Raw genomic sequence first — 27,964 nt, forward strand, 5'->3', positions numbered from 1 at the left:
AGAGATACACACAAAGGGGCAAAAACTGTGAAATTAGAAGTTAGAGGTTAAGGAAATTGGCATAATATCCACGAATGTTCCACTGAAGAAGTGACATCGACAAAAGGAGAAAGGATAGCAAAAGAGAACAAAGAAGAAAAAAGTGAAAAAGGAACACAGCACGTTAAAGCAGCTCCAGGTCAGGATCAGGGTCAGCGAAGTCAGGGTTAGGGGGCATGGGTAAACTGAGTAAAGGAGGAGGGAAAGGAGAGGGAGGACAGACCAGAGGTCTGTCCTCCCTCTCCCTGGACAAGCAGGGTCCGGAGGAGGAGACAACCGAGAGGGCGGTCAAGGAGAGCAGGAGGAGGGGCAGAAAGAGGGGAGCGCACCTCAGCAAGGGCAGCAACCGAGACGGAAGCGGGGGCCAAAGAAACCTCCATAGCAGGAACAGGGGGCTCTACCACTGAAACGGGAGGAGATGGAACAATAGAGTCAGAGATAGGGGGCGAAGAAGAAAGCGAAGCCTTCTTACCTGCCGGGGAGGAGGAAGGAGATGAGCCAGGCTTTTGCTTCTGACTCAAAGAGACAGGTGTCCCAGCAGCAATGTACTGGGTAACAGACTCTAGCGTCTCAATAGGAAAAGAAGAACGAGAGCGAACAACATGATCTCCGGGAGAGCGATGGACATCAGCCCGCACAGACAGGCGACGTGGAGAGCCAAGAGACTGAGGAGAATGACGGGAAGGAGGAACAGAGGGAGAGGAGAAAGAAGACAAAGGAGACATGACAGACTGGGTAGAAAGAAGGGGAACCCCAGACAGAGAACCAGGAGGGGGACCCTCCAGGACAGAATGTAAAGGAACAGGGGAGGAGGAGGTTGTGGGCATGTCTGGGTTCAAGGCCTGGAAACAGATGTGAGACAGAGGAAGGTGGGAAGGACGAGGAGAGGAAGAGCGCAACACGGGAGCACAAGAGATCCCAGCGAAAGGGGGGAGACGATGAACTTTGCGCCTCGCCTCAGGAAAAGACAAACGGTCTCGGTGCTTCAAGTTGAAGACGGCTGCCTCAAGTTTATAACGTATATACGTGCGGGAGAAGGTAGGGTAGGCTTCACTGTAATTGAGGCAGCGGGCCTGGGAAGAAGTGCACTCCAACTTAGAGTGACCCTCATCCCCTCGCATTGGACAGAGAGAGACAGGACTAGCGCATTTGAGGGCACCATGCCCAAATTTCCAGAACTTATTACAGAGCTGAGGAGATGGAATATACTCTTGAACGGAGCACCTGGCACCAGCAAGAATGACAGAGGGTGGAAGGGTCCTACCATCAAAGGTAATCTTCACAACCCAAAGGGGCAGACAGCGACAACCACGAGGGAGACGAGTAAATGTATCCGCCTGTAGGACAGAATGGCCTTGGGCCTCGAAGATATGCTTGATATCCTCATGGCAGTTCTTTATATTTCTAATACCGGTTGCAACATAGTGCGGGAGGAGAACCGTGCCAACACTGGCATTTAACCGAGCGTTCTTTGAGATCCGAACAGGGGTCTCACCAATGCAGGATAAGGCAGCCAAGCGGGTGGCTGCATCCCGAGAAGGAGCAGCAATGACAAGGGTACCGAGACGGGTGGGGTTGAAAGTAACAGACGTATCTACTGAATCAACAAGATGCCTATGAAGGGAAAAATCATCAGCTACTTAGTCCACGTAGCAGGACCAAACAAGGCATGGTACGAATTAGTATGGGAAGGGAGCATATGAGAGCAGCCGTGGTGGGAATGGCAGTGAGAATCTCTAGAGAGAGATGGGTCATAAGGCGCAGTAGTCACAATGAGAAATGGAGCCATGCAAGGGGACGAGGCGGTCACCACAGAAGGCTTGGGGCTTGACCCAACCACAGAGGAGGGAGGGGAGCAGGGAGTAGTAGTCCAGTCTGGGCCTAAACCAGGCCCTGTAGCGGGGGCTACAGAGCCTGGTCTTCCAGGACAGTCCGACTCGGGGGCCTGGTCGCCCACCCCATGAGCCTGGGTAAGAGAAGTCGTGTTGTCATCCATGCATCAATCAATTTAAAGGTTTGAGACCTGGAACCAAGGGATACCACCTACCAGGGCAGCCAGGGAGGCCGAGCGCAGACTAGTGCGGGAAGGGTGTGTCGTCCCCAGCGGTGCTCCCCCTTTTCAACAGGGGAGTCCTACTACATCGTCCATTCTCCTACACTTGTGCTAAGACCCCACTTCCCCATCGCCCCAGCCTGGACACCCAACCATCCACTCAGGACGGCCCCTCACGGGCGACCCCTCCAGCAGGTGGTCCTATGGCTCACAAGGCCCCTACGTGGTGCCCTTCAGCACGTACACCACCCAAAGAGGGGGCAGGAGAGGGGGCAAATGCAACCTACACCGGTCCCAGAAAGGTGTACGTGAGCCCCTCACCACGGCAAGGAGGCACCACGGAGGGGATGCAGCCTAGCAGAAATGCCATAATTTACTATATTATGTAATATCAGGTGTTACTCTGATTACTGAGAACAGCATTTTCCCGCAACACTTTTCCGTCCTGTGTCCAAGCCTCTCATCCCTCAAGAAAAAAGCAGATGGTGGGCACGGGGGTAAGAATAATAATAATTGTACACAAAAATAAATTAAAATTATACAACTAATGCTTAACAATCACACTATTAACTATGATAATTTGCAATAAAAAAAAATAAGCCTTGCCTCATCATAGCCTGTCAACCAGAGCCGAGGTGTCTGGTAGTACTTGTCGTAGGTGATGTGAAGGTCATATGTTCTAGTTATTAGAATTTCTCCTCCTTCCCCAGTGTTACCTCCTGAAGTTAATGCTATGGTGGTTGTCTTGGCTGAAGTCTCTACTGCACTCTGGAAAAAATTACCACGTGAGACACTTAAAAATATTTACCCCAAGAAAATGTACTAGATCAATACTGAATGAAAACTTGGCTCTACCTTCTAGATCATATTTTGTTGCTCTACACTGTATGTAGCTAAATTTGAATAAGTGAAAATGAATGTTTAATGACTACATGTATGATACAGTGTGTCCTGGCTTGAATGAACTATATGGGGCGATGTCGATTCGTTCCACCACGGAATTAGTTTTACCCCATCATCCCCAGGCTGTCTCACCTCCTCCATGTGAAAAGAACAGAAGTTCTACATCCACTATAAAAAAAACAGCATTGAATGTGATGAAACGCCATTTTCTGGGTGAGACCTGGAGGCTCACCGAGCTTACTAGGCTGGTATGCTAATATCAGACTTTGGCATCAGTCGTGTATGGAGTTCTGTGGGCCTACCGGGGACCACGAGCCAGAACCTGGCCCCCTCAGAGAGGCATGGGGAGCAATGGCCTATAGAACCCCCCCCCCGGGGGGTTCCGGGCCGCGGGGACACTAAAGCCCCGAAATCATCTCAAGATAACCCCCCTCCCGTGTGGTTGGAAGTATTCTATGTCTGCCATCAACCAGGTCAGGCACCCAGAAAGGTAAGCATCCCAAAACAAACCCCTATTCTGGTGAAAATATTGCTACCAAAAGCCAATCAAGTAGATAGAACTCCCCTAAAAGAAACGAGCAAACGAGCATGACGTCACACGTCGCTGCACCACTGTCTGCACAGCTCCCCTCTCCCTGGGAGGAGGAAGGGGAAGCCCCAGACTCCCCCAATCCTGCTATTCACCCATCAGTTCCGAGGCTGGATGTCAAAACACGCCAAAAAAAGCCGACTGGAGGGAGGGAGGGATGCCGGGAAGCCTCCGGGTCTCACCCAGAAAATGGCGTTGCATTACATTCAATGCTGGTTTTCTGGGGGGAGCCGCTTCGGCTCCTCGGAGCTAACTACCCACAGAGGAAAACAGAGACTTACCCGGGAGGTGGTCGCTGCTCACTCTTCAACTCGAAGTTGAGACAACTGGCTGCAGCTGCCGACCCAAAGCAACACAGGCCCAACGAGGCTCAGGGATGTTCACTAGGTAACGAACAGCCAGGACCCTGTTTGACCGCCAAAAGCCCCGTGCCCGAAAGTCAGCCCAGGACAAGTTGCCAAAGACAGCATCAAGAGCAGCGAACTTACGAACGTCATGGGCACGGGGTAGACCGCAGGCTGGCAAGCCTTAATAACTCTGCGGATGACTTGGGAGACCTGCACCGGCTGAAGCGGCTCTGCTAGCGCTGCACGATACGAGGCGATAGTGTTAGGCATAAGGTGACGGTCCTGGAACAACCAAGAGAGAAAGGACAACACCACCCGAACAGAAAGTGAAACACAACGACAAAGACGTAAAAAGAACCGGAAAGACCGCCAGGAGATCTCATACTGCTGCCGAGACGAAACCCACAGGTGGGACACCAACAAAGAAGCCACCTTATCACCATAGAGATGATAAACCCGAGTCAAAAAGACCATACGCAAAGACTCGAGGAGAATATCAAACCAGCCACGTGACGCACCGGGCCGATCTGTTGGAAGAGGCAGAGCTGCGGGAAAACCTCCAGGTTTGGACACCGGGCAAGCAGTGCCTGAAACCACGGCTGGGCCGGCCACCACGGGGCCAAGAGAACTACTCTCTCCTGGTAGGTCTCCAAGCGAGTCAGGACCTGGAACAACAGCTGAACTGGGGAAAAGAGGTACAGGAACCCCCACCTTGACCAGTCCTGCCGAAAGGCATCGACCCCCGAAGGCCTTGCAATCGGGGAAGGGTGCCACATACCGAGGGAGGCGCCGCGGCCACGCCGATGCGAAGAGGTCCACCTCATAGTGCCGAATGTCTGGCAGAGCCAACGGAAGGAGTCGACATCAACCATCCATTCCGTGGAGAGGGGAACGAAATGAGACAGGTGGTTGATCAAGACGTTGGACACTCCCCGCACATGAACATCCAGGAGAGCCAAACCCCGAGAACTCAGCAGACGAGTCACCTGAAGCGACCAGCGCCAAAGAGCCAAGGACGGCATCGAACACCCTCGGTTCAGGCAATGAACCACCAGGGAACAGTCCGAATTTAGCCGGATCGTCGATCCGCAGGCAACCCGAACCCTCCGAAGCGCAAACCACAGTGCCGCGAACTCCCGCACCGTGCTGTGGGCCCGACGGAAGGATGGACCCCACCACTCCTGGCCGGCCTGGTGAGCACTGGTCACAAAGCCCCAGCTGAGAGACGACGCATCCATGAACGCATCGAGCGAGGAGTCAGGCAGGCGCCAAGGTACTGAACCCTGAAAAACCCTAAGAGGAAGCGGCGATGCAAGGGCCCCCAGGGGCCGAACCCAGCAATCGCGAAAAAGGTGGAAGGGACGTCCCCGAAGGAACCAGAACAGCCGACCCGGCGGGTAGACCATCATTGCGAAGTTCAGGCTCCCGCACAAACCCTCGAGCAACTGCCAAGTGACCCGGGAGCCCCCCAGAAACAGGCGCAAGCAGGACCTCAGCCGGAGAAGAGACTCCAGAATAAGAGACAAGGAAGTGATCCGAGAGTCCCACACAAGACCCAGCCGTGGCCGAACCTGGGAGAGAACCAGATGGGACTTTCTCCAGTTCACCAAGAACCCGAACCCGGCGAGCTGGGAAAGCACCAAATCCCTGGCTAGCAGACAACTGAACCGGCTGGGATCCCAAACCAGCCAGTCGTCGAAGTAGGTCAACACCCGAACACCTAACAGACGCAGATGGGCCACGACGACCCACTTAAGGCATGTGAACACGTGAGGTGCCAGATTCAACCCGAACAGAAGAAGACAAAAGCGGTAACCTTGATGCTACACAACAAAACCAAGCCAGTCCCTGAACCCCAAATGAATCGGGACGTGCCAATATACGTCTCGGAGGTCCAGGGACACCATCCAAGAACCCGGTTCCAACAGGAGCCGAACTTGAGACAGCGCAGTCATCTGAAAGGAGGGGCAATGAACCCAGGGGGTTCATTGCCCCTCCCACAAGGCTTCCCCCCATCGCCCCATCAATGGGGCGAACCGCGAAAGGACCCGTGCCCCCTACAAGACCCAGAACCTCGCACAGAGAGAGCACTGTGCCGACCAAACGTAGGCGGGTCCGAAGGCAGAGCCGAACCCGAAACTGGCACCAGTGGCCTACCACGACGAGTGAAACTCCGAGCCCTGGTACGATCTCTCCGGGAGGGTCCCCCAGGACCCCCGGAGAACCAAAAAGTCAGACAAAGGACGAGAACTGGCCAAAGCAGCCTGAATACAGTATACTGCGCCATGGCCAAAGAAGCAAAAAGCAAAGGACAAAAAGGAGAAGAGATCCTAAGAGCCCGAGCCCGGGCCCAGGCCAATTCCAAGGAGGAGGCAAGCACCGCCTGCCGTCACACGAGCCGGGAAGCGTAGAACACGGAAACTGCATCCCGTAAGATCAGTGTAAACAGCTTCAACAAGGCAGACGACGCACGCACCGCCGAGCCCAAGGCACCGGACCCTGGAACGGACCCGAGTGCCCCCACATCCTCCCCAAACCAGTCCAAAGACAGCTCTAGGAGGAAAAGAAGCGCAAGGCCGAAGCCAAGAAGCCCCGGGCACGCAAGTCCTCGGCCACCTATGCAGCCGACTAGGAGGGAACCTGCACATGGAGCTGCAGAACGCCAACATTCCAGGGAAGGGCAGGTGCAAACAAATATTCATTGAGGTGCTCAAGTTCGCCACTATCGAGACCTCGCGCCACTCAAGCGTGCGGGAATGACACGAAAGAATGCCAAGCCTCCAAAGCAAAAATAGGACAGTTTGCCAGCCAGGACGACTCCGGAACCTCATAACGGATCCAGAAAGAGAACAAAATCCCAAACCGGAAAGATGACGAACCCATCACCGAGGCGTAATACGGGTCACGCAGGAGGTAAGAAGCCAGGGCAGCCAAACCAGAATAGGGGTTTGTTTTGGGATGCTCAACTTTCTGGGTGCCTAACCCGGTCAATAGCAGACATAGAATGCTTCCAACCACATGAGGGTGTCTATAGGCCATTGCTCCCCATGCCTCTCTGAGGGGGGGGACAAGGTTTTGGCTCGTGGTCCCCGGTAGACCCTAAGAACTCCATACACATAACTGATGCCAACGTCTGACATTAGCATATCAGCCTGGTATAGCTCTGGGAAGCCTCCGGGTCTCACCCAGAAAATGCCGTTTCATTACATGCAACGCTGTTTTTTTTTTTTTTATGAGAAATTTTTTTTTTTTTTAAGATTTTAGTTTTTTTTCTCCTTTGTTTATCATTTGATTTTGTTGTAACCTTTACATCCTGGAGAATGCATATGTTTCCCTAACTATGTAAAGATAGAATGAAATTAGTCAACAAACAAATCAGTCACAACTCACAGAACTTGGGACTTAATTTTTTTTGGGCAGATTTTTTCTCAAATTTCAAACTATTTTCTTTGTCTCTTTAGGTTATTTTGATGATTAGGGACCATATTAGGGCTTTTTCACTTACATAAAGTATACCCTAAATATATCCCCTAAATCTCTGTAATTATTATAATTATCCCTATATTTTGTGTTTTTTGGGGGGTTATTTTTTCTTGACTTCATTTCAACACATATTGACCTACAACTTTCACATATTCGAGTACGAATGCCAAACAATGTTTATTAAAACATACAATTAAATTAACGAATTAAAACTACCTTTATTCATTGTTGATAACTTCAACTTCAATTATCTCTGAAACTAGAGTTTCAACTTTGAGTGGTTTCTAAAATTCTAGTTTTTTACCGATTCTTACTATTTCGTCATATTGTGTGCTCGGCTGCCTGTTCGACAATCCCTTCGGAATGAATTTTTCAAAAATTTTACACATTTGGAGCAATCATTTTTTTTTTTTTTAAATTTGCGGCATATTTCAAATGCCATATTGACAATTTTTTTACAGTAAGCTATATTGAAAACCTGTATTTAATTTGATGGAAATGAAGTTCATATGCTATTCTGCGAGAATAACACCACCAGATGAACAATTGGTGATAGTTCATATTTTTTATTCCGATTTGAAAATTATGAAGTTTTCAACATTAAATTTTAAAATTAACTTTGATTCTCTTGTTCTTTAAGTTACGTTGTGATCCTTTAAACAAAGTTGGAGCTTTTACCTAGTTGATTATGCACAAAAAATTTAAAAGCGCTTGTGCAAGTTTTAAAAACTCGAGTTATGTCAAATCGTGTATGTATGTTGACCAGACCACACACTAGAAGGTGAAGGGACGACGACGTTTCGGTCCGTCCTGGACCATTTTCAATCGACTTGAAAATGGTCCAGGACGGACCAAAACGTCGTCGTCCCTTCACCTTCTAGTGTGTGGTCTGGTCAACATACTTTAGCCACGTTATTGTGACTCATCGCCTGTGTATGTATGTATTGCGTGGTTTAAGGGTTAATCCAACATTTGTATGTTCCACTAAACATTTAGTACCGAATGCAATTTTTTCGGATCATCCGGGAATTCATTAGAGTGAGGATGCACTGCACTTCAAATCATGAGGCCAGAGGCCAATAACAAGCATAACAAATGCCTTGCCAATTTTGGTACCAAGTGATAATTAAATCCTAATTTAAATTTCATAAGTTATTTTTACATGCTAAAAGCAAACAAAACACAAAAATGCTCTTACAAAAACAATCTCTCACTCATATCCATTAGATTAGAACCCCCCTAATCTTTGCATTTGTTTTCTTCTGACTTGTATTTATTTACTTAGCCATATTCATTCATACCACTAAACCTATAGCAAAATTAAACAAACAAATAGAAAGATATGTGGCTCTAATCACTGAAGATATAAACTTCAAACTTGTTAACTTAACATCCTATTACTAAGATTTGAATAAGTAATTATCAAAAGAAAGCACTAAGCCAGGGAGGGTATGCAACACCGTCAAATGTGCGGGATATTAATAAGGTGCTAAATATTACTAAGTATGCCAATACAAGAACAAAAGCACACAAGGCGAACAATATCAAAAGTAATCAGATTCACCAAGGAATCTATCGAGGGATAAGTAACTGTGAGGGATGGTTGGGAAGCAAGATGCACGCACATCCTGGAAGTCAGGACATTCAACAGGGATGTGCACAACCTTAAGAGGGACAATGCAATTTGGACAATAAGGAGCAGGGTGGCACTCCACTAAGTGCCCAGGAGTTTAACTTGTATGGCCAATACGTAACCACACCAGAGCCATTTCCCAATGCTGGTTACTGTGGGAAGAAGGCCATGGGGACACACTACTCTTAAGAGCACGTAGTTTGTTACCAGTAATAGAAGACCAACAACCCTGCTAACGGGCACGGATTGAGGAATGAATAACTGGGTAGAAGTTTAAATAAGGAACTCCTTTACAGTAAATGGGACAAGTGCAGATGGCCTCCTTCACCGCAGCATCCGATTCCTCATTTAAGGAAACACAAATATGGCTGGGAATCCAGCAAAACTCGACTGTCTTAAATCTGCTGGAGATGAGAAACAGCCAATATTGAATTTTAACAACCACAAGATGAACAAGATTAAAGGATTACACAGCCATGAGGGCACTGCAAGGGTCAACTACACAAATAAAAGAAGAATTACAGCGAGAAAGCAGTTGACGAAGAGCATACAAAATATCATAAAGTTCTGCAGTGAAGATGCTAGTCTCCAGTGGCAGGTGACACACACAGGTGCAGTCAGTAGCTGCAACGGAGTAGCCTACACCACCGGCAGACTTCGATCCATCTGTGAAGACGGAGATGGAGCTGGAGTATAAAGAAACGTGAGCAAGGAAAAGGTGTTTCAGAACTGTAGGAGGGGTAAAAGCTTTAGTCATGAGGGTCAAGGTTCTACAAAACTTCGGAAGAAGGACCCTCCATGGGGCAAGGATGGAACAACTTGAAGAAAAACATTGGTAACAGTTGGGCACAGTACAGGAGACAAGAACCACTGGGAAAGAAGGAAGGAAACACCAGACACAGAACCAGGAGGAAGAACCTCTTGCCCAGAACACAAAGAAGCAGATGAGGTGGTGGTGGTGGGTGGTGGTGTCGGGGTCCAAGGCCTCGAAACAGTCACAAAACTGAGAAAGCGGAAGAGGGCGAGAAGAAGGGGAACGCAACACGCAAGCAAGACATATTTGGCAATTGGTCGACCCAGAGTACCCCGGTACACTGGTACATGGTACACTGATCCAGACAGGGTCGACCTAGACACCACAGGGTACCCCATCTATTATAACAATAAATCAAAGTACTGTACTGTAATAACATTTTTTCATCACTATCAAGTCCAAACACAGCAAGCTTTCACAACATACTAAATCATCTTGTTCAAGCATCCCCGACTCTTCAAAAGCTTCCATATCTGCTGCCTCTTCATCCTCATCATCATCATCGTCATCATCGTCATCGTCGTTGTTGTCAGTGCAACTTGCTTTCTGAGAAAAAAATTAAATGTACAAGATTTTTATACAGTAAAGAAAATCTAAACAATGAAATGAATCTACATTATTTATAACTCCATTTTTAGGAACAGAAAGCCTGTACTTAAGCTTACCGAGGTCCTCTAAGTCACGTCCTTACCATCCATAAGATGCAACTCACAACAGTCGCCTAATATCCAGGTACTTTTTTACTGGTAAGCAAACAGTCATTGGGTGAAAGGACACATGTCCAATCACTTCTGTCCTGCCCAGGCATCGTTCCTAGGGTCATCGATTGTAAAGTTTAGGACGTAGACCACTACACTCGAGTAGACAGCAAGTTGGTTCAAATGATTAAGAGCATATTCGGATAGAGGACAGAATTTAGAAATACATGGCTGTGATGGGTGGTGGAACAAAATATATTGAATTGTACAACAACAAGGAATCATGTGCAATACTTTGCACAAGTCACCATCCCGAGGCATTGCTACAATCACTCATCGAGTTATTAAAAAACCAGTGTTGAATGTAACGAAATGCCATTTTTTGGGTGAAACCCAAAGGCTCCCCAGAGATATCCAGGCTGATATGTATATCATTAGACTTTAGCATCAGTTTGTGTTAATGGAGTTCCAGGCCTACCAGGGACCACGAGCCAGAACCTGGGCCCCCTCAGAGAGGCACGAGGAGCAATGGCCTATAGAAATGCAGATGTGATTAGAAGAATTACGTCTGCCATCGATCAGGCCAGGCACCCAGAAAGGCAAGCGCCTCAAAACAAACCCCTATTCTGGTTAAAACAACTAAAGAAGACTAATGAGTGGACAAAATTCCCCAATTGAAAACGAGCAAGACGTCACACGTGCCTCGCCGCATGTCTGCACAGCTTCCCCCTCCCCGGGAGGGAAAAGGGGTAGCCCCAGACCCACCACACTGGCGATCCACCATCAGTGGATCGCCGGTTTGTCAGTGATAAACCCATCAGTTTAACAGCTCGAAGCTGGAATGTCAAAACTCACAAAAACCTGCCGACCGGGGGAAGGGAGGGTTGCCAGGTAGCCTCCGGGTCTCACCCAGAAAATGGCCTTTCATTACATTCAGCACTGGTTTTCTAGGGGGAGCCCCTTCAACTCCCCGAGACAAGGCGACAGTATGTGGCAAGATGACGGTCGTGAACCTCCATGAGAGAATGACAAGACCACTTCAACAAAAGCGCAGTAGACCTACAAAGAAATAAAAAGAAAAGGGAAGGACCGCCAGGAACCCCATACTACCGCCGAGACAAAGCACGCAGGTGGGACACCACCAACGAAACCACCTATCACCAAACAGATGGTGATTGACTCGAGTCAAAAGTACCAGACGCGAAGACTCGAGGAGAAGACCGAACCAGCCCCATAATGGACCGGACTGAGCATCGGAGAGAAGCGGAGCCATGGGAAAAACCCCAGGGCGCGGACACAGAGCAAGCCGCGCCTGAAACCAAGGCCGTCAGGGAACCAGATGGAACGACCGCCAGAGCACCAGGAACCTAAACTTGGCGAGCCAGGAAAGAACCAACCCGGGCAAGAAGACTCGCCCCATCTAGGAGGAACCACCTCCCCCCTTGAGACCTCTGAAGGACCAACAAGTCCGATAACGGATGACAATGAGAATAAGCCGCTTGCAGAAACTGCCCAACTGCAGACTCGGCAAACAGCAAGGACAAAATGGTGACGTAAACCTAAGAGCCAGAGCCCAGGCAGAGGCCAACGAGGAAGCGAGCACCACAAGCAGACACACGAGACATGAAGCGAAAACAGTGACACCTCATCCTGCAGGATCGGCGCAACAAGCTCCATCAGGGCAGGACGATGCACGCGCCACCGATTAATGTATGAGGAGAACTACTTAAGATGTGTACTGCACCAAAATAAAAATTTCAGTATGAAAAACCATCACTAAGTCCATAGCCAGGGCTGTAAGACCCAGCTCCTCCTGTCCTAACGACAATGAACTGTCAGGGGGGCAGGAGTGGCTGATTGGAAATCAACATCCACCTGCAGATATTGCAACACAGCAGCAGGTAGATGATGAAAGAACTCATCTCTAGTTGTATCACAACTGAAGGAAAGAAAGCAGTCTCCGTGGTGTAGTGGTAAGACACTCGCCTGGCGTTCCGCGAGCGCTATGTCATGGGTTCGTATCCTGGCCGGGGAGGATTTACTGGGCGCAATTCCTTAACTGTAGCCTCTGTTTAACGCAACAGTAAAATGTGTACTTGGATGAAAAAACTATTCTTCGCGGTGGTATTGGATAGTAAACTGTCACCATAGTTGACCAGACCACACACTAGAAGGTTAAGGGACGACGACATTTCGGTCCGTCCTGGACCATTCTCAAGTCGATTGTGATGAAGTAGAGACAGGCAATAAGTAGGCAAGAGAGAGCCGAGGAGCAAAGTAAGGTGTCACCATAGGATCATGAAAAAAGAGCATAGAAAGAAGAGCCTGTGTTACTCTGGCCATCTTCAGAATTGCTTTTTTGAATTCATGGATGGATAAATGCTAAAAGCTTTTCACAACACTTGAGAAACCTAAACTCGAGTACAATGCTCGTGTCTCGAAAAGCAAACCAATAAACTGAATCAAAGACGTGCTACTAAATGCTCCCATACCTTAACAATAAGGGCAATGAGGAGACCCTAAAAGTATCAGATATGCCAAAATTAGGGAACAAAGACAGGTAATATGATCGCCACGTACAAAATTGCAAAAAATTAAAAAATTTCTAAGTAAGAATGTTAAATATGCATAAAAAACAAGATAACATAATTCAAGATAAGAAAACCAGGCGTGTCAAAAAAGCTTGAGTAGATACTTTTTAGCAGAGTGGGTGATGGATAGAGTAATTTAAATGAGATGATAGTGTTTGCCAAAATCATCAGATGCTTCAAAAAGTCATATAGTGTTGTTGTATAGCTCTCATCCTGTAACTAGACTTTGGTAATTATAGAACGTGTAAACATACCATAAAAAAGATTTCCACTCGCTGTTTTCCATAGAGCAGGAATAGTCAACCAACCTTATCCTCAAGGGACATATCTGCTACCTTCTCCTCCAATATGGCCGAGTCACTGAAGTGATGAGTGTCTACCCACCCCCCATCTGGATCACCTTCAGATTCCAACACCAACTCCTGTTCACTTCGATACTCCATCTGTTAAAACAAGAACTCTCTTTTAGCAGGATAAAAAATACAAGAGGAGCAGGACTATGTCAACCATTATTGTTTCTTGTGTAGTTGTTTTTGTTTCATTTGTATGTACAGTAATGCACAATATCTAAAGCTACCTTCAAAACTAAATCTAGATGACTTGTGTTTGTAAGCAAGCAACTAAACAATGATTTCTTCTATGCAAGGCAAAACCTGGGGCCTATAAATTTGTTAATATCAACAGTCAATTTAAAATGATTTGCATGTTGATGCAAGTGGTCAGTACAACTATGCAAGGTTTATTCTAAACTATTTCATTAAAGCTGCTCTAGCCCATGAAGTGCAGATATCATACACTGAATAACAGGGTGATGCTGATACAGTATTATCAAATGTTGAGGTTCAGTTATTATCACCCAGCTTTTATACAAATGTAAATATGGTCATAATACATCAATATGGATGTACAATGGTGGACCTAACCAAGACAAAATTCTACTATCATTTTAAATTGCTTACTGTTCGATGAGATGATCATGTACGCTATCCTGCGATTACAGTCATATCACAATTTCACCTATACTGCAAGTGTTTGAATCTACAAGCACATCTTCAAAATCTGGACCATATCATCCAGGACTGATCAGTATTTGTGTCAGTCCTGGTTCTTGGAAACTTGCCTTTTTAATCAGATCTTCTATATTTTTCCATGTAAAACTCATAATGAATATGAATCATAAAATTTTGTTTTAGATATGCTCACAGCTTTCCCAAGACTCACTGTTTCTCCTAATGTGACAATTTAAAACCATTTATCAGACCCATATTAAAAGGCATGATCATTCATAACTTTATTTACCATGCGCTATGGGATAAGTTCACTGAGCAAATTTTTTTTTTTTTACCTATCACATAATGGATAATTACCAGAAGAACCTGTCTGTAAAGCTATTTAGCTTATTCCTCCATGACCCCAGACATAAAATGTTATTTTCACGGTAGTGGGGCTCAAATGTCTCCATGCCCGAAGTGGAAGGAGCCACTCCCAGAGAAGGCTGAGCTACACCCCAAGCAAAACCCTGCCTCGACTCCGAAACCCTCAGACATTAAGAAGCGGGGAGCAGAGAAGGGAAAAAAGGAGCAGAAGCCAAGTATACAACACCCAAAGAGAAGAAAGAGGAACCCCACACAGAACAAAGATGGAACTCACCAACACCTCCAATTCTGGTTCCTAAAAACAAGACGGGCCAACTCTAGGGCATTCAATCTAGTAAAAAGTCACAAACACTGAAGGCATAAAGAACCCACAAGGCGGCATCTTTCAGATAAGTTCGTGCTTCAATCTGAATTTGCTGAATTCGGCAAATTCAATTTAATTAACAGATTAACTGGGAACAAATAAACCAAGCCCTCACATGGCAAGATAATGAAACATGGCAAGATAATGAAACATGGCAAGATATTGCAATCTTAAACCAGTGCCTTTAGAAAATAGGCACAAAAGCACTAGAAATAAGTCTTTCAACATATTACGGGCTCACCATAGCCCGTGCCACTTGGAACTTTTTGTTCCGAGCAGCCAAATCTAATGCAACAACCACCACTTCTAACTCGAGCAGCCCATCACAATTATTTAGATAATTTCACTTGTGAAATTTATTGGCAAACTGGTGTAGGGAGGGAGGGAGGCAGCCAGCCAGGGTGGGTATGGTGGGGCAGAGCAGGTGAGCTGCCAGGCAGGGAAGGAGGGCTGGCAGGGTGGGGCATCTGGGTGAGGTTTTTGTGCCAAGCAGGCAGCCGTGAAGGTAGGGAAGCAGTGCTGGGAAGCAGTGCTGGGAAGCACCTTCTGTTCCCAGACTCCCACAACACTGGGTTGATAGGCAAGTACAACGCCAGTCTGCTGATGGATGTTTCATGCCAGGAGTGTTACACCACATCATCAGGACCTGGGGCAGAGCTGTCCTCCAAACGCCCTGCCTCTGGAGAAAAGGCAGAATCCACTAGAAAAGCAGGGAAGACGGGTGTCCGCTGGCACAATTCTGAAGCCCCAACAGGAAAAACAGGCTCAAAGGCTTCCGCCGCCGATCCAGAAGGGAGTCCCCAAAACCGCCTGAGTCTCAACACCAAGAAAGCCACGCATGCAACGCTGAAGCTGCCTACACCCGAATATCAATAGCAGTGGAGTGAGAACTGGAGTACAAGCAAAGAACACCACTCGCAGAACTCCAGGTCAAAGGTGTCATTGACCCAACAGGAAGCATGGCGGAGGCAAAAACGATGAGTGCCGCCCTGAGACAAGGGAACAGAGCAACCTTCAAACTCACACGAAACGAGATGGGACTCGGAGGACGCATCCATTGGACCAATGAACCCCAATGAGGGGTTTCCAGGGCCCTAAGACTGATTGCTAAGGGAAGCCCAGGCAAGGTAATACTGCTAACTTGTTATCCCAAAACTACCAAACAAACAAAATGCTGAACCCCTGCGACATGTGCAAACATGAGGAGCTAGCCACCCAAATACTGTAATACAAGTGGTCCTACAGCCACACCGGGCAAAACAAAACAAAAGAAAATAAACACTTCACAAAAGCATGTCATCTCCAAGAGGAACAGAGCCGGCCGCTATGCATATTACAAGACAGCTGCACAGTACCCTGCGCACGTGTGTTATGATCTCAGCCTGCAGGAGAAACGAGTCTCCCCCTTGAGAGTTATTCAGCAAGCCTGACCTAACCAGAAGGTCTAAGAAATATAGAGGCAATAACACAGATGTAAAATAGTTTGTTGGATATGATGAACAATTTAAGATTATAGGCAGTGAAGAAGAAAACAGATAAATGACTGGCTAGGAGATGTGGACATTTTGCTGGAGGCATGAGGCTTGCTTCTGGAGGGCTTTGACCTCACTTGAGGCCAGACATCTCAGGGGAAAAGCCGCGCTCCGTTGAGCTCCCGTCAGAAGGGAACCCCTAGTGATATATCTCGAAGAGAAGAGAAGTGTGCAGACGTACCAGCTGTGGAATCGAGCTGGGGACGTGTGGTCTCAAGTCCTGGTCGACGAGGAGAGTATTAAACCGCCCAGAGGCATTATCATGGGCCGTGGCAGCGCCCTGACTAAGCTTCGTCAGAGGGAGGAGCGCCCTAGACGAGACAATCTGTGGTAAGCACGATTTAAGCCAGTTCATAGTGATTGCTTGTAGTTGGTCGTGTGCCCAGCGACAGTAGCAATGTTTATTTATAAGTTAGACATGTTTTGATAAGGCAGATAGCCTAAAATAAGAGAGTGGAGAGGGAGGAACATGGAGCGACGTCCATCCCCTCTGAGCGCTGGCAGGTGACAAAGCTCCCGATGGCGGAGGCCCCTCCCGGAGTGAGGGAGGCGGAGTGAGTGAGGCCCACCAGGCGATGTGGAGCATGGACCCGCCCAACGGGGGAGTCCACTCTCACTGTATGTAGAGGTTTGAGGCAAACATATTGTGTGATTATTTTTGTTTATGTGTTAAAGGGGAAACATTTTATTTGAGTTATCTTCTTGAGGTTATCTTGAGATGATTTCGGGGCTTTTAGTGTCCCCGCGGCCCGGTCCTCGACCAGGCCTCCACCCCCAGGAAGCAGCCCGTGACAGCTAACTAACACCCAGGTACCTATTTTACTGCTAGGTAACAGGGACATAGGGTGAAAGAAACTCTGCCCATTGTTTCTCGCCGGCGCCTGGGATCGAACCCAGGACCACAGGATCACAAGTCCAGCGTGCTGTCCACTCGGCCGACCGGCTCCCGGTCGGGTTGCAGGTTTGTCTTTGGGGAAGAAGTTGCTGAGAACTTCGAAGCCAGCACAGATGAAGTAGTTGATGAGACTCCAAGGTAGTGGAGACGAGGACCTCGAGCTGTGAGGAGAAGCAGTGAAGAGTGTCACGTGCTTCTGTAGAGGTGGTGAAGCACCATAGTTGCTCGAGGGAACTTCATGGTGTAGCAGCCAAGAGAGCTGTGGAGGACCCTAGCAGAAGGGTGAAGCACCGTAGTTGCTCAAGGAAACTTCATGGTAGCAGCCTGGAGGAGCTGCAGAGGATCCTGGTAGTTAAGCCCAGAAGAACCTAAAGATATCAGGGTAGTGAACTTCCAGAGGTGGAAGGGAAGTTCTGGTGGATTACTTGTAGGGAGTTGATAGTGTTTGGTTGTCATTAGCGTGCAAGACGCAGCGAGAGGTGAGTGACTGTTTGCATTCTTATGTCAAGGAGTGTTTTATACTGAAGTTTAGAGTTACAGTCGTAGGCTGGATTACCTACAGATGTGTGTGTTCTAGGACTGATAGAGTGATCGATTGATCATTGTTGTATATCAAGGAACATTTATAATGATATATGTTATTGCATTCACATACTGATTTTCTTTGTACACATTTATAGATACATATATATATTCTCTTGCTGATGGTGCAACAGTGTATGTAGACTTGATCAACTTCAGGAGGTTGATAGTATCAGGTGGTGAACCAGGAGATAGGATACCACTTGATAAGCTGATGAGAGAGTTCTGATGGTGTTGGAGTGCAACCTGATTGTAATAGTATAGAGTATATGATTCATTCTTATTATATGTGTGTATGTATTGTGTATGTGCTTTGTCTAGTAAATGTATTCCAATTTGCTGGTGTTTGCCCTTGTCCTAGTGAGGCTTCCCATGAAATAGTACAGAAGAGAGAGAGAGAGAGAGAGAGAGAGAGAGAGAGAGAGAGAGAGAGAGAGAGAGAGAGAGAGAGAGAGAGAGAGAGAGAAAGAACCAAGAACCACTGCTGTGGACAGGGTAGAAGGTAATACTAATAAGTCAAAAGGGGATTGAGGAGATCACATCACCTAAGGAGAGAGTGGGGAGTCACAGCGGCTCGAGTGGATGTGTGCACGTGACAACGAGGCTAAGTGTTGGAGCCGCATCCCCTAAATGTGTGACGTTGAGCCCCTCTCCAAGAGCCAGAAACGCCAAGGGTGATCTTGTAGTGAGGTATAAGCACTCTACCGAGTTGTGGGTTGGGTTGTCCGTAAAGGAGGAACACGACGACAACACCACCACCAACCCACAAGACTATAATACGTGCCAGCGACGATACTACCTCCAACCCAAGGCCAATGGTAGGAAAAAAAAACTCCAGCTAACCCCAAGGGCAGGCAATCACCAAGCAGCGAAAAAAAAAAAAAACCTGCAGAGGCAGTTCCCGAACAGATTGTGGAAGGTAACCCCAAACTGCAAGGGCAGTACTTACAGGGCACCTAGGAAAGGTAGCCCTAGGCACATGTAGCCCCAGTACTTCCTGGAATTACACCTGGTTAACACACCACCACACTGGTGGTGTGTAATCTTTAAGGAATTTGACTGGAAAGACTTGCTGTTAGGACATGAAGTAAATGAGATGTATGTCAAGTTTTGAGAAATATATGATAAAGGCACAACAAAATTTATTCCAAAGCAGAGATGCAGAACTAGTAAACAGGATTGGTTCCACAGAAATTGCGAGAGGGCCAGAGACCAAAAGACACAAAAATGGAATCAATACAGAAAGAGGCCAAACCCCCAAACATACCAGCGATACAAAGATGCGAGAAACAACTACAGTACACGGCAGTAAGGAGAGAGGCAGAAAGAAATTTTGAAAAAGAGATTGCGGACAAATGTAAAAGAGAACCAGGTCTATTCTATAAAATCATACACAACAAATTGCAGGTATAGGATAAGATTCAGAGGTTGAAAATAGGAAATAGATTCACGGAAAATGAAAAGGAAATGTGTGAAACATTAAACGAAAAGTTCCAAAGTGTGTTTGTACAAAATTAAATCTTCAGGGAACCAGACACAATAAGAATTCCAGAGAACAGCATAGTGCACATAAAGGTGTCTAGAGATGAAGTGGAGAAAATGCTAAAGGAGCTAAGTAAGAACAAAGCAGTTGGTCCAGATGGAGTTTCACCATGGGTTCTGAGAGAATGTGCACCTGAGCTCAGCATTCCACTTCAACTGATTTTTCAAGCATCCCTGTGTAAAGGAGTTGTAGCCGATGTGTGGAAAAAGGCTAACATCGTCCCAATCTACAAAAGTGGCAGCAGGGAAGACCCCTTCAATTATAGACCTGTAGCATTGACAAGTGTAATTGTCAAAATATTAAAAAAAATAATTAAAACTAAATGGGTAGAACACCTGGAGAAAAACGATATAATATCAGGCAGACAATATGGTTTTCGATCTGGAAGATTCTGGGTAATGAATTTAATCAGTTTCTATGATCGAGCCACAGAGATTTCACAGGAAAGAAATGGTTGGGTTGACTGCATCTATCTGGACCTAAAAAAGGCTTTTGACAGAGTTCCACGTAAGAGGTTGTTCTGGAAACTGGAACATATTGGAGGTGTGACAGGTAAGTGTCTAACATGGATGAAAAATTTCCTAACTGATAGAAAAATGAGGGCCGTAATCGGATTGGAGGAATGTCACAAGTGGAGTACTACAAGATTCAGTTCTTGCACCGGTAACGTTCATTGTCTACATAAACGATCTACCAGACGGAATACAGAATTATATGAACATGTTTGCTGATGATGCTAAGATAATTGGGAAGATAAGACACCTAGAAGACTGTCATGCCCTCCAAGAAGACCTGGACAAAATAAATATATGGAGCACCACTTGGCAAATGGAATTTAATGTGAATAAATGCCATGTTAGGGAATGTGGAATAGGAGAACACAGACCCCAAACAATCTATAAATTATGTGAGAAATCTTTATGGAATTCTGACAAAGAAAAGGGTCTAGGGGTGGTTCTAGATAGAAAACTGCCACCTGAGAACCACATTAAGAACACTGTGCAAGGAGCCTATGTTACACTTTCTAACTTCAGAATTACTTTTAAATACTGTACATGGATGGCAAAATACTAAAGAAATTGTTCAAGACTTTTGTTTGACCAAAGCTGGAATATGCAGCGGTTGTATGGTGCCCATATCTTAAGAAGCACATAAACTGGAAAAGATGCAAAGACATGCCACTAAGTGGCACTCAGAACTGAAGGACAAGAGCTACGAGGAGAGGTTAGAGGCATTAAATATGCAAAAACTAGAAGATAGAAGAAAAAGAGGCGATATGATCACTACATACAAAATAGTAACAGGAATTAATAAAATTGATAGGGAAGAATTCCCTAGACCCGGAACATCAAAGAACAAGAGGTCGTAGATTTAAACTAACAAAACAAAGCTGCCGGAGAATTTTAAGAAAATTATCTTTTGTAAACAGAGTGGTAGACGGTTGGAACAAGTTAGGTGAGAAGGTGGTGGAGGCCAAAACCGTCAGTAATTTCAAAGCATTATATTGACAGAGTGCTGGGAAGACAGGACACCACGAGCGTAGCTCTCATCATGTAACTACACTTAGGTAATTACAATTAGGTAATTACAAGGCACAGCCTGCTCAGCCATTAATGGGTACAAAGTTGACCGGGTCGAGTTTAGTGATACTAGACCTGATAAACTCTGTGCACAATCGACTTGAGAATGGTCCAGGATGGACCGAAATGTCGTCGTCCCTTCACCTTCTAGTGTGTGGTCTGGTCAACATACTTTAGCCACATTATTGTGACTCATCGTCCGCACCTGTGCTGTACATGTACCTTCACTCACCACTTGCCTCCCCTACACCAACCCTCACAACTGACACCACCTGTCTTCCCTTGACAACTTACACTTGTGTTAAGAATCGTTCAGGACCTTGTATACCACTATGTCAGACCAATCCTGAAATATGCAGCTCCAGCCTGAAGTCCATACCTAGTTAAACACAAGACAATGTTAGAAAAGATTCAGAGGTATGCCACCAAACTAGTCCCAGAACTGAGAGGTATGAGCTACAAGAAAAGGCTAAGGGAGCTAAACCTCACATCCCTGGAAAACAGAAGAGTAAAGGGAGACATGATAACCACCTACAAAATTCTCAGAGGAATTGACAGGGTGGACACAGACACACTTTGGCACGGGTGGAACACAAACAAGGGGGCACAGATGAAAACTTAGTACCCAAATGAGCAACAGAGATATTAAAAAGAATTTTTTCAGTGTCAGTAGTTAACAAATAAAATGCATTAGGCAGGGATGTGGTGAAGGCTGACTCCATACACAGTTTCAAGTGTAGATATGATAAGAGCCCAGTAGGCTCAGGAATCTGTACACCAGTTGATTGACAGTTGAGAGGCGGAACCAAAGAGCCAAAGCTCAGCCCCGGCAAGCACAACTAATGAGTACACTACCTGCCTCCCATGACAACCACTGACGCCACCTGCCTCCCATGACAACCACTGACGCCACCTGCCTCCCATGACAACCACTGACGCCACCTGCCTCCCATGACAACCACTGACGCCACCTGCCTCCCATGACAACCACTGACGCCACCTGCCTCCCATGACAACCACTGATGCCACCTGCCTCCCATGACAACCACTGACGCCACCTGCCTCCCATGACAACCACTGACGCCACCTGCCTCCCATGACAACCACTGACGCCACCTGCCTCCCATGACAACCCCTGACGCCACCTGCCTCCCATGACAACCACTGACGCCACCTGCCTCCCGTGACAACCACTGTCGCCACCTGCCTTATGCAGTTTAACTACCGTATATTTAAGAGATACCGTGATTTTATCTTTTCATACAGTGGGCAGTTGAAGTGGTGCTGCCTTATTTTAGGGTGTTGTCTTGTGCGCCGAATATAGGCCTAAACCTAAATTACACCTAAATTTTTGGGGTCAACTTATGCGCCGGGTCAACTTGTACGCCGACATACACGGTATTTATATTTGTAGTATGTGGGTGGAGCATTTACAGCATTGTGATTCGAACAAAAGTAGTCAGCAAAGCAATTGTTCGAGAAGTGTTCAAACATCAGTGGCGAGTCGTGTGTAATCTACATTTCATTCATAAACAGGGGGGGTTTGGTGGGTGCATGGAATCACTTTTGGCCTTTGTTTATGAGGATGGGCTGGATTAATATGACTTTAGATGGAGCAATCTCAGCTTCAGAGCACCACCAAAGGGCTTTCCCCACCCCGCCCCCCCAGAATAAAAATCATATTGAGGCATTTTACACTGTACATCATTTGACCTACCTGCTTACATCGCTTGTAGCAAGGAACATTCTTGGTAATAAGGAACTGCTTCTCCTGTGGAAGGTATGGCTTGGTCTTGTTGCCATCACCAGCTGCCCAGCGCCACGTTGGACAGTGATGAACGAGATGGTCACCAGCCGCGACAAACTCTTCAGGAGTCAGTACGCCAGTCTCTTTGAACCTGGATTCCTACAAAAGTAATAAAGCTGATAGCAATACACCTCTAACTTTACTAATATGCTTTGCCAAAAAATAAGTGAAGATCACGATCCCCCTTCAAAAGTGAAGGGGGATCGTGATAAAAGCCAAAATGTATATGAATACACAAAGGCTTCCTGCCCCCCCCCCTCCCCCCGACACAATGAATTATTAACAATTATATCAGATGTCACCCTAATAACACAATTACACTTTATTATGAAGTAGCCATAGACAGTATACACATACACTCTGCACCAGGCCCCAATTTCCGGAACTATATATTCATCAAGAATTGTATAAAAAACAATATCGCAGGCTCTTAACATTTTTTGGAGACAGCTAAAATGCTGGTGTTATCTCTGACATACTAAAAAAAAAAACAGCAGAAATAACAACTCCATAAAGGAGAGAATAAAACAGAGGCAAAAAACTATAGACCAAGAGCACTACCATCACACATCATAAAAATAAGTGATAAGTAGTAAGATCACAAAACTCGTGGAATCTCAGCATCTATGAGACCCTGGTCAACTTGGCTTCAGATCAAGAAGTTCTTGCCTATCACAACTGCTGGACCACTATGACATGACCTTAGATGCCATGGAAGCCAGACAAAATGCCGACGTAATATAACCAGATTTCACAAAAGCCTTCAACTAAGCACCTCCGAAGGATACCTGATCAACCAGGCTGTGATTCATATCAGGCTGCGAGCAGCTGTGCCCAACAGACTAGTTGACCAGACCATCAACCAGGAGGCCTGGTCAGAGACCAGGCCATGGGTACCTTGACCCCCAGAATCAACGTAAGGCAACCGCAAGGTAGGTCACAAAACAAGGAGCCTCAAAGGAGTAAATTCTGCCACTCACAAATCCCTTTCCTTCTCAACTATCTATAGCTAGGCCTTCCCCTCATCTACTGCAAATGCAATGCAACCTACATGCTATGCAGTATTTTGCCATAAAACTGTTGCAACTGTTCTCTATATTTTGCCTAGAAGAGATGAAAATGAATTTCTGCTTGCTAATTATGACAATTATAATTCTAACTTATAAGGCACTGCGAAAGTGAGCTGAGAAAGTGAGAAAGCCGAGTCGTCGCCAAGCGAAAATGTTAATTTAACTGTGGTCAAGTGCACCATAACCAAGTTCATCATGAAGTGTAACAGTTATCTAACCCTGTCTATGGAGGGCAGACAAAATTGCATATGACAGTTTACATAATTGGATGACCAACATTAAACTTACCAAATAATAAACACTGGAACTTCATATTTTGAACCTAACTACTAAATTGTCACCCTCACCAATAAAAACCAAATGACAACAATAAAATCATTTTTAAAGTATATCTGAACATAGTCTCTTCTTCTTCTTGATGGAAACGTGTAATTTGCATGAAAATAATCCCTTAGTCTAGGGCCTAACAATGTTTTCCGGATACCACACGAGTAGTACCATGCTGCCACACGCCTATTGTCGCATTGCGACCACAAAATGTGGATTCTGCGGTCTTTATTGTTCACCTTAAGGATGGGAGTAAGGTATTCTGCGACGCCCAGCGCCTTGCCCTTGACCGTATTGATGACGTTCTGCATAGCGTGAGGAAGAGGGTCAACCGTGGAGCCGTCGTGGGTAGTGAGAGAGACTCCTCCCTGCCTGCAGACGCTCCTCACAACAACAACACTGACAGCTGGTCGGGGAGGGAGCCCTCGTGCAACACTCACCACTCCCAATTTATTTTATGAATTAATTAATTTATATAAATATATATATATATATATATATATATATTTATATATATATATATATAAATATATATATATATATATTTATATATATATACAGTATATATGTATATATATATATATATATATATATATATATATATATATATATATATATATATATATATATATATATATATATATGCTAGTTTTCCTAGAGAGAACAACCAGGCACCCCTCCCCACCCGTACCAAAAACACCCACCCCCCAGGAAAGGTATCAACAGCAGAACCGAGGCATCCAAAATCAGAGCAACAGTCAGCAAGAAAACAGAAGGCAACACAATAGGGGCAATCACAATCATCACCAGTGAAGACACAGTTGCCATCAGGGATGCCGATACAGCACAAGCCCTGAGGGAAAAACACCCACCCAGAACTCCTCATGACGACAATGTTCCCCTAGTCGGTGTCACCAGAGCAGAACCCCTGTGTGTGCTCGAATCCGTGGTGCATAAAGCAGCTTTATCCTTCCCACCAGGATCAGCAGGTGGGTTCACAGAACTAAGACCCAACCACATCAAACAAATGCTCAACCCTGCAATGGGAGACATTGCACAGGGCCTCCTAGTGGAACTAACTAGAATTGCCATCACATGTCTAGCTGGCAACATATCAGAGACCATACGGCCTCTCTTTTTTGGCGCTACCCTCTGTGCCCTGAAGAAAAAAGATGGAGGAATCAGACCGATAGCTGTGGGCAATTCACTCTGGCACCTCGTCGCTAAGGCTGCTGCTAGAGCAGTTAGTCAGGCAGCAGCCGACACGCTGAAGCCAAAACAGCTTGGGTTTGGCATTCCCCAAGGGTGTGAGGAAGCGGCTCATGCAGCTAGAGCCTACATTGCTAACATTACGGATGAAAAAGCCCTGATAAAACTGGACTCCAAAATGCTTTCAATCGGGTTAGAAGGGATGCAGTACTCAGTACGGTTCATCGCCTTTTTCCTTCCCTCTACCCGTTTGTAAACTCATGCTACAGCAAGAATCTAACTCTGCTATTCGGGGAACATGAAATTGAATCACAAGAAGGTGTCCAACAGGGTGACCCCCTTGCTACTTTTTTTTCTGCCTAGTCATCAAGGAAGTCACCGATTTGAATTTTGAATTTGATAACCTCTCCAGTGAGCTCAATATTTGTTTTTTGGACGATGGTACTCTAGCCGGCTCCCCAGCCTCACTTTTGGACGACATAAGAATAATTCAGGAGCAAGGAGCAAGTCTAGGCCTCACCCTGAACTCTTCCAAGTGCGAAATAACCTCCACCAACCAGCACATAATAGAGCAAATAAAGGTTGTTTTGCCTGATATTCATACAACCAACCCTGAGGACAGCAAACTCCTAGGTGTTCCTCTTGGAGGGAATGCCATCGACGAGGTCCTTGGAAAGAAGATCACTGACCTGAAGAGGATGAACGAGAGGATTGAAGACATCGATGAGCATGATGCACTTTACCTCATCACCAGATGCTTGTCCCTCCCCTGGCTGACCTACTTTCTAAGATGTTCGCCATCTTTCAACAATATTAAATTAGAAGAGTACGACAGCTTGCTGAAATCAACACTAGAAAAAGCCCTCAACCTTTCCCTCAGCGACTCACAGTGGAAACAGGCCTCCCATCCTGTCAGACTTGGGGGCCTTGGCGTGCGCACAGCAACACAAATTGCTGTACCAGCGTTCCTGTCCCCTTCAGTGGCGTCTGACAACTTGGTGAAGGAAATCCTACCTGAGCACCTAGTTCAACAGGCAGGAGTACATGATCCCAGCTTTACAGACTGCACAACCAAATGGGTCTCTCTCGTAGGACCAGCACCCCAACCACCACCTTCTGAAGCCCATAAATAATCCAGCTGGGATCGCCCCATTGCCGACCAAGAAGCAGGGACTTTGCTAGAAGATGCAACAACACCACATGACACTGCCCGACTTAGAGTTGTAGCAGCTACCCATGCAGGTGACTTCCTATTAGCAACCCCAATGTCAGCAACCGGCACCCGTCTCACACCGCAAGCCCTCCGAATTGCCATGGATCTCCGCCTCGCTGCCCCAATCCACACCGAATACAGGTGCATTTGCAGTGAGGCAGAGGCCTGTATTGCCTGTACAATCGCCTGTATTGATTTTGATTTTGCTATTTCTCTGTGGTTGGCCGCCCCACCTGCTTGATCAGCATCGAAAAGTATGTAGGTGTCAGACAGGATGGATACACAGGTGTTGTCCCACACCAACTGTTTACCCCTTTTCCAGGGGTATATTGTGATGGCATCAGGGCGAAGTACGGGGTCATCCGGGTTTTGGTCCCCTAGGATGCGAGGTTCTCTCTTTGTTGGGCACTAAGCTGAGACAAAGCTCCTCTTGATGATGTCATTAACCTCGTTGTGTCCTGAATGCCAGCCCTTAGAGCTTCTGAGGTATAGCCCCCACGCAGTCCATATTGGTCTGCTTCTAACAGATAATCTAACAGATGTTGCCAAGTGAGCAACACAAATGCGAACAAGCTTGAATGATCCCCAAGCATATATACATGGGACTGAAAACTCCACATGCTTGCTTGCAAGTGTGTTGCTCACGTGGCCCCACAAAATGAGGTGATTTGATGAAATAACTATGCCCAAGATTACCATCAAAGTGCCGTCGGGGCGATGGGGAATTAGCCTCGGCTACCAAATTGTCTTTTGTATGGTCACTGATGGTCAAGCGGTTAAGATAGCATGTACCCCAGTTGCATTGTGCTCCTGGCGGTCTGGGTTCAAGTCACTTCTGGGGTGTGGAGTTTTCAGTCGCATATATGCTTGGGAACCATTCAAGCTTGTTCGCATTTGTGTTGCTCACGTGGTCCCACAAAATGAGGTGATTTGATGAAATAACTATGCCAAGATTACCACCAAAGTGCCATCGGCACGATGGGGAAATAGCCTCGGCTACCATTGTCTTTTGTACGGTCACTGATGGTCAAGCGGTTTTGGTACCATGTACCCCAGTTGCACTGTGTTCCTGGCGTTCTGGGTTCGAGTCAATTCTGAGGTGTGAAGTTTATATATATATATATATATATATATATATATATATATATATATATATATATATATATATATATATATATATATATATATATATATATATATATATATATATATATACACACACACACATATACATACATACTATATTCTTAGGCTTCAGGCTTCCTGTCCCCAACCAACTTAGTATTATAATGCAAAGTAAACTGTTTGCGGGAAGG

General features: G+C 46.2%; 1 protein-coding gene across 1 annotated transcript in view; it reads right to left on the bottom strand.

Moving 5' to 3' along the window:
• Positions 1 to 24,629, bottom strand: part of Atg3 (Autophagy-related protein 3) — a 32,387-nt gene extending 7,758 nt beyond the window's left edge. Inside the window, exons 1-5 of the mRNA XM_045763793.2 lie at positions 24,466 to 24,629; positions 22,740 to 22,928; positions 13,459 to 13,593; positions 10,288 to 10,407; positions 2,699 to 2,860 (exon numbers count right to left, since the gene is read on the bottom strand). Of these exons, the coding sequence (XP_045619749.1) occupies positions 2,699 to 2,860; positions 10,288 to 10,407; positions 13,459 to 13,593; positions 22,740 to 22,928; positions 24,466 to 24,537 (678 nt within the window). The 5' untranslated portion in view covers positions 24,538 to 24,629. The remainder of the gene's footprint in view (positions 1 to 2,698; positions 2,861 to 10,287; positions 10,408 to 13,458; positions 13,594 to 22,739; positions 22,929 to 24,465) is intronic.
• Positions 24,630 to 27,964: the final 3,335 nt, after the last annotated feature.

The sequence above is a fragment of the Procambarus clarkii genome, chromosome 54 (genome assembly GCF_040958095.1).
Source record: "Procambarus clarkii isolate CNS0578487 chromosome 54, FALCON_Pclarkii_2.0, whole genome shotgun sequence".
NCBI classification, from domain to species: Eukaryota; Metazoa; Arthropoda; class Malacostraca; order Decapoda; family Cambaridae; genus Procambarus; species Procambarus clarkii.